This window comes from Solanum verrucosum, unplaced genomic scaffold (assembly GCF_900185275.1).
Source record: "Solanum verrucosum unplaced genomic scaffold, falcon-dt-bn FXZP01001031.1, whole genome shotgun sequence".
NCBI lineage: Eukaryota > Viridiplantae > Streptophyta > Magnoliopsida > Solanales > Solanaceae > Solanum > Solanum verrucosum.
In genome coordinates this window covers 270,978-278,315 of record NW_026019685.1, presented here as the reverse complement: position 1 = coordinate 278,315, position 7,338 = coordinate 270,978, and the positions used below count along the sequence as shown (strand labels likewise).

The 7,338-nt window shown below is 37.6% G+C and overlaps 1 protein-coding gene across 1 annotated transcript; it reads right to left on the bottom strand.

Annotated features, from left to right (window-relative positions):
- Positions 1-1,414: 1,414 nt before the first annotated feature.
- On the bottom strand, positions 1,415-4,023 carry LOC125834763 (BAG family molecular chaperone regulator 7). The gene is made up of 3 exons (XM_049513942.1): positions 3,251-4,023; positions 2,863-3,144; positions 1,415-1,820 (listed from the first exon to the last, which is right to left on the bottom strand). The coding sequence occupies exons 1-3, from the start codon at positions 3,947-3,949 to the stop codon at positions 1,590-1,592; spliced, it is 1,212 nt and encodes a 403-aa protein (XP_049369899.1). The 5' UTR covers positions 3,950-4,023; the 3' UTR covers positions 1,415-1,589.
- Between the last annotated feature and the right edge of the window lie 3,315 nt (positions 4,024-7,338).

The following is a 7,338-nucleotide window of genomic DNA, read 5'->3' as shown; positions in this document are numbered from 1 at the left end:
AATGGGCGGGTACGCTAAGGAAGGGGAGTCGCTTGCTTGTTTGGTGTGTTTGGAACCGGGTTGTTTAAAGCTACCCTTTCTTGAAGAAAGGGAACCTGGGCCCAGGTCTCTGTGTATTTTGACATGATTCTCAATACGCTATCTAAACTAGGAAAGTCAGTAAGGAAAGGTGGGACAAAGAAAGCTCTACTTCGGGTAGCTGGGTGCATCAACCTCTTTCTTTCACAGGAGAGGGGACAATACGCTTTAAGGAGCTTGGGCTACTCAACCGATAGGAATAGGGGCTTGTTTCCACAACTGAAAGAGAATCTGAAGCAGAATCGGAAACAAATAAGATTGAGGAGCGGAAAGCCACTCGGCTCAAGCCGAGGACGGGGTAAAACCATTCTCAGACGGAGCAGGTTTAGCGGATGGGAATGGCATTTTCGGGAATGCAGTCAAGGGTGAAGGAGCAAAAGAAGCTAACTCTAATGAAGAATCTTTCCGAGGAGTGACCCCAAGTAGAAGTTAGAGAATAGAGAAGGAATTGATCCTTTCCTGAAGGATATAGGACTTAGGACACAAACTAAATGATATAACTGATGATCTCAGTCTAGGTGGAGTTTACCAGCACATAGGTAGTCTAAGTTCCTAAAAAAGGGAGTCTTGACTTCCACTTAGCTATTCTCTGAGCTTCTTTCCATCTATCTTCAAAAGTAGAGAAGGTTTAGCGGTCAGTAAGAAACTCCTCAATCAAGATGAATGAGACCTTTCATGGAAGTCTTAGTTGGACTCTACACCGCTACGCACCTTACGTCGATCTAGATGATAACAAGGCCTTTCTTCCTCATGAAGAAGGAGTAGAGACCTAGCTTTCCCTGTCAATGTAGCTAGTCTGGAATGCTGGTACAAAGTGCGATCTAGTTACATATCACATAAGATGGGTACTCCCGATATTGTCTTGGGAATTATCAGTATATATAGTAGCGTACTGGACTCCATCTACATAAGTAGAAGCATTCAAGCATTGACAGTTCTTATTTCAATTTTCCGACTCTCATCTTGTTAACTGACTTAACCGCAATACTTATCCAAAGACAGGACAAGTTGAAAGAGCTTCGGTAGTTACACTTTCTGTCTCGCATAAGAAAGAGAGTTTATAGTGCCATACAAAGAACCTTAGATAAGGGGATTCCTCCCATTGACTGAAGTTCAGAGTCAACCTTCCACACAAGGCAATCTTTTGATAGAGGGGAAGAGCCAGAGCACAACCGATTCTGTGACACAAGATGCGCTGGTATTGCAAAAGCAGGAATGAGTTCACAACGTTCGAATAAGCTACTCGACTGACTAAAGCTAAAAGGAGAAAGGTGATCACGTATGCATCAAACGATATCCCTACAAGTGGGTTTAGTTAAGCCAAGTGGAAACTTCATACCAAAAGGTGAAATAAGATAACATACTAGCTCTGATCTCCATTATCCAGAATAAAAAGAAATGTTAACAACAGTAGAGTAGCTTCATACCACAGCCGGTCCTAATTAGAACATACAACACTAGCAAACCCCAAAGACCAGTGGAATCTCACATGTCATAGACTCATATAAGACTCATAAGCATCCTTCAAAGGTTTCAGCACCATTGGACTCGTCAAGCATTCGAACAACTTGAGCCACACCAGCTGCAAGTTCCTTCTGAATGGCACCATCTGGCATATCAAATGTTCTCCTCCTTGCAACAGATAAAGGCCTTCCACCAGGTTGGGGGTCGATAACATCAAGCATTGCTTCTAACTCATCCACTATAGATTTCTTTGCAGATCGGACCATCATATCCACGCCCTAATACAGAAGGAAAGTAAAGAATAAATGCATTTCTGGAACCAAAGGAAAACACATAAAAGGGTCGAGACTGCTAAGGATTTGCATAACACATTGCAAGTAAAGATAACATATGCACACATTTGATGTGCAGTAGGCAATGTTTCATGCAAATCTCTCAAAATACAGACCGAATTTTTTTTTACCAGAAGTATTAACATAAGTGATTAAGCTGCTGTAAAGCAAGCTGGAGACAGAGGACATGTGTTTCCCCACATCAATTCCAAGAAAGGCAGCAAGCAGCATAGTAATAATAAACTGCATTCTTATGTGCCTGTTTAGTTAGACAATGCGAAGAATGTACATTCTATGTTGCCAGCAAAATAGAAGCACCAAGGTCTCAAAATGTATTTGTCCCAAAAGGTCGTGGGTATAATTTTTCATAGTTCAGATCCAGACTTCGGATTAATGCCCCTCCTATTTGATGAACTACTTCAATTATAGACCACCTAACACCCCCCAAACCCAACCGAGAACGAAAGAAATAAGAACAAAAAATAGAGAAGAATAACTAAAATGAGGGGTCTGAAAGGCTAATCCCAGAATCAGATCGCAACAACTACAAACATCCGAGAACTATAGGTCCAAGAACTCATAAATGATACTTTACCTACGAAAGTAGCATTTCCAAGTAGCAAATTTCTAGTACTCTATCCATTCAAATTTATAAGCCTTCATATTTTATTTTGGGACAACTCGAAGTCTTTGACAATACTATTTTGGACAATATTCACAACTCACAAATATCCAAATCCATTTAACTAATCAAATCATAGATTTTGGTGTGTTTTTTAGTATTAATTTAATATTTTCTTCAACTACCTCTTATATACTAAACTAAATGAAATTAGCATCTTAACACCATCATATCGTTTGGAAAAGAAAAAAAAGATATTCTTTAGATAACTAAACACAATAAGCTAATTGATTCAAACAGCTAGCAACATCGCTATATTATAAGACCAATAAAAGAAAAAACAGGAATGGTTACTACTATGTCTACCTCAATGGCATCAACAGTGAGCAGCAACACAATAATCTTCTCAGAGAACCTCTGGCGCTCCTCTGCATCACGAGCAACACGTCTTCTGTAAGTGAAGTTGTTGAAGAGAGCCCTTAGCTCCTTCAATTTAGTCTTGGCAATGGCCAGTTCCCTCAGAGCACGCAGTGCCTGAGACCTCTTAATCAAGTAAGCCCTGAAGCTCATTTGAATAGCTAAAGCTGCATCTTGTGGTGACAGCTCCTTCCTCTTCCCCCTTCTCTTCTCCACCCTCTTCGCAAATACCTACACATTACAAACAAAAAAACACAAATCCCATCGTACAAAATTTCAAGATTTCTCATTTCTAAATAAGATTGTAATATTGATTACGAAAATCTGTAAATGGAACCTGTCTTAAGACGAGTGCTCCATGATGGGTTGGCTCTTCAATCTCAACCAAGCGTGTACAACCCACAGATTTACGGCTTTCACATTTCTTCTTCTTATCTTTCTTCTCTTTTTTCTCACTTCCATCGCTATCGCTATCGGTATCGCTGACATTTGATGCTTTGAAACTGTAACTACGTGAATCGTCACCTTTTCCTTTGATCTCAGCACTAAATTTGTAGCTTTTATCCAAAGCCCCTTTCTTCTTACCATCTTTCACCTCAGCAATCCACTCATATTTCCGATCAACCCCATCCTTCTCAGGGCTCTTGATCTCAGTCGTCCACGTGTACTTCCGCTCCCCAATTTTATTCTTCTTCTTCTTCTCCTCCTTCGCCCTCAACATCCGCTCGAGCGCGGTGACTCGGTCAGACAGACATTGCAACTCAGTACCGAGTCCTAACCGGTGCTGGACACGGCGAGTAGTGCTGTAAAAAGGGGTTCTTTCGATTTGGATCAGATCGGTGATGGTATCGAAATCGTCGAGATCGAGGAAGGTAGTGGGTAAGTAAGGCTTAGGGCAGATGAGATCGAGAGTGCAGTCAAGCTCATCCTCATTGTGGAATGAAGGTAAATATGGGTTTAGAAGCAGGGTTTTGGGGGTGAAGAATGAAGGAGAAGGAGAGTAGTTGATAAGGTCAAATCTCCTGAAACGGCTCATTTTCGCTTGAATCTAGCAACCCAAATGCAAAAAGATGTAAGCTTTGAAAAAGGAAAGAGAAGATAAGAGATGGTGAAAGAGTGATAAAGATGGAGAGGTTAAATGGGTATTAGGTTGGGAAGAAGAGTAAGTCAAAAAAGGATAATGGGAAAGTGACAGTAGGGGTATTATTGGAATTCAGCGGGTAACAACTTGTAGAGAACTTAGGTTAATTGGTTAAATCGCCGCGCACGGGATGTGTTTTTTTACGAATATGGCCTTGAAATGCGCCGTACAAAATCATAGACAAGAGAATCTTTAGATTGGGATTGTATATGAATGAAGAAGATGAGGTTAAAGGGGCATGTGGGGTTCTGACTTTGTGGGCCACTAGCTGTTCAGTTGAATTCAAAAGGTAATCCAATTTTGATTGATAAACAATGAATTTTATCAGACAATATTAAGTGGAGTACGCTTTAGTCTTTTTGGAACTTTTTGATTTTGCATTAGTCTTTTTGATTTCTCCGTATCTATATTAAAAAATTCAAATTTATACGGAAAAGTTTCACATTAAGAGGATAAAAAGCTTTCTACAATCAAAAAAAGATTCTAACCCAAGATTAACAACTAAAAAAAAAAATTTACTTAATACTCTATCACAATCCTGATCGATTTATTTTGCATTAGTCTTTGCCCATGTGAATCCTCCTAATTTTCAATATGGGATCTTATTTTCAATAAGATCTTGCACGTGGTATAACATTTGAAGTTTTGTCTTATTTCAATTAAGAATTGGAGATAAGCGAAATTAATTTTCTCCTGTCATCTGGCATGGTAGAGGTATGATGGTCGGTCCAATCTGAGATTGTGATCTATCTTAAGCCCATCCAAAGTGATGCAATTGTTCCAATTAATTAGATATAACATATGCATATCAAATAGGAATATTCTTCGTGTAATGAAAGCGAAATGTTAGAACAAGTCGTGATTGGAGTTATTAGTTGGTGATGATTTATGTCCCGTTGGAGCAATCTCCTATATCTAGTCTAAACCATTAGAATTATTATATGTTTTTTTTTAAAACTCTAATTGACTATTAGAGTATGTATATGAGTGAACTTTTATTTCCAACCATCCTATTATCAATTTGCCATCGGCCACATCTCATCCCTTTTACGGGCCTTTTATTTTGTTACTATCCTTTATTAAACATACAAATTTTGAATTTTTCATTGAATTTAGGAAGAGAGAATTGGGAAATTTTGTATTGAATATTGAAAAATGTAACTACAGAATGAAATAGCTCCTATATATACAATTTGACTAGTCACTAACTACTTGCTAACCACATCTACTCATCTGGTAATGTGTAACAAACTTAACCAACTATAATGGGTCAATTACAATTAGTTAAAGAGGAAATACATCATTACCCCATTCAACTATAACATTTTTTTTAAAAAGACACTGGAACTTTGCAAAGGTCCTAATACCCCTTGAACAATTTAAAAGTGGTAAAAATATCCCCTTTTTCGATCAATCCCAAGTATAAGAAAGGAAGTGCATACACACACCAATTAATACTTACCACGTGTCAATCAAGTTAATTTTAAAATTTTATTTTCATATATATTATTTCTTATTCATTTTTCTAAAAAAAAAGAAGGTAAATGATCTTTTCTTTTTCTTCAACAAATATTTCAACAGCAGCAGAAGTCGTTCTCTTCACCGCCGCCGGCAATTCTATTGCATAGCCACCACTGCTATAACATCAATAACACATCTCAACAATGGCTAAGCAGATCTGTAGGAGCAAAATTTCTTCTATTTTCTCCAATGATTAATCTTTTTTTTTGTGTGTATTTTGCCTTTGAATTTTGCTCAAATCAAGATGTTCTGTATCGATAAAGATCGAAAGTCTCTCTGTAATTTTAATAGGGTATTTTCTACTTCGTTTGAACATGGCCCCTGGCGATTCTCTCTCTGTCGTGCGCTGGCGCCGTCATCTCTCTGGCGTTTCTTTCCGATCTTCCCCCACCACCTCACTCCGCTTCCATCTCTTTCTCTTTTCAATAATCTCATCAATTTTCTCTGAAGCTTTGGAGTGGAAATTTTCTATGGCCTCCCATTTTTTTCCAAAGAATTGCAGCTTGTTCATCGGAGTGCTGATAGGTCTCAATTGTCAAAATAGAATAAAACTTTTTTTTCATAAAAATACAATAAAACAAATAGAGTAAAAAGAAAATCATATTTCTGATGAAATAAATGCTAAAATAAATAAAATAAGTAATTTTTTGTTTATCTCACTCGCTAGTGGCGAGTGAAATACACTTTGTGTGCCACATAGGATTATAAGGAGGTAATTAATCCACTCTAAAAAAGAATAAGGGGGTACTAGGACCTTTTCAAAGTTTAAGTGTCTTTTTAAAAAAAGTGTTATAGTTGAATGGGGTAATGATGTATTTTCTCTTAGTTAAAAATGTCTAACTAACTTTGTGAACCTAACTAACTACTTGAACCTTCATCTTTAACACTCCCCCTTAAGCTAGGTGTACTGAAGACATTCAAGACACCTAGCTTGGCAAGTAGAAAATCATGTTGAATTCTCCCTAGTGCCTTTGTCAGTAAATTAGCATGTTGGTCCTAGGTGCTGATATAACTTGTTCTTATCAAGCCCTGCTGCATCCTTTCCCAGATAAAGTGACAATCAATTTCAATGTGCTTCGTCCTCTCATGAAAAACTACTATATGTATAGCTGCCTTGTTATTACAATGGATGATGACAAGTTTATCTAATCTCAACCCCAATTCTTTAAACAAGTTTGTCACCCAAACCACTTCAGCAATCAATGCAGCCAAGCTTCTATATTCTGCTTCTGCAGAGCTTCTGGAAACTGAGTATTGTTTCTTTGATTTCCAGAATATCAAAGACATCCCATAGTAAGAACCCATCACTGACCTTTTTGTGTTGGGGAAAGCAACCCAATTTGCATCACAAAAGCCAATAAGATTTGTTTGTTTCTCAGCTGTTGGAATTCTACCCTCATGAATTCTATACAGGAACACGTAATGACTACTTGTTCTTATTTGTTTGAAGCTTAACAATAAATAATTTCATATAACAACTTGCTCAGTACTTTGTATTATTTAAAAACCTTCAAATAACACAACGATTACAAAGCTATGTAACCTAAGGAATTATAAACTCAAATTCCTAACTACCCAAGACAAAAAAACCCCAGGTTTTAGTCTTCAAACGTTCTTCAAGTAATTCAACTTGTCAAACGAAACTTACTCACAAACACTTGATTGTATTCAAAACTCTTGACTACAATCGTACAATTTTTCTCTCAACTCGCAGCACTCCCAAAAATAAAAATCAAAACTCTCTCAACTCTTGATCGTGTTTT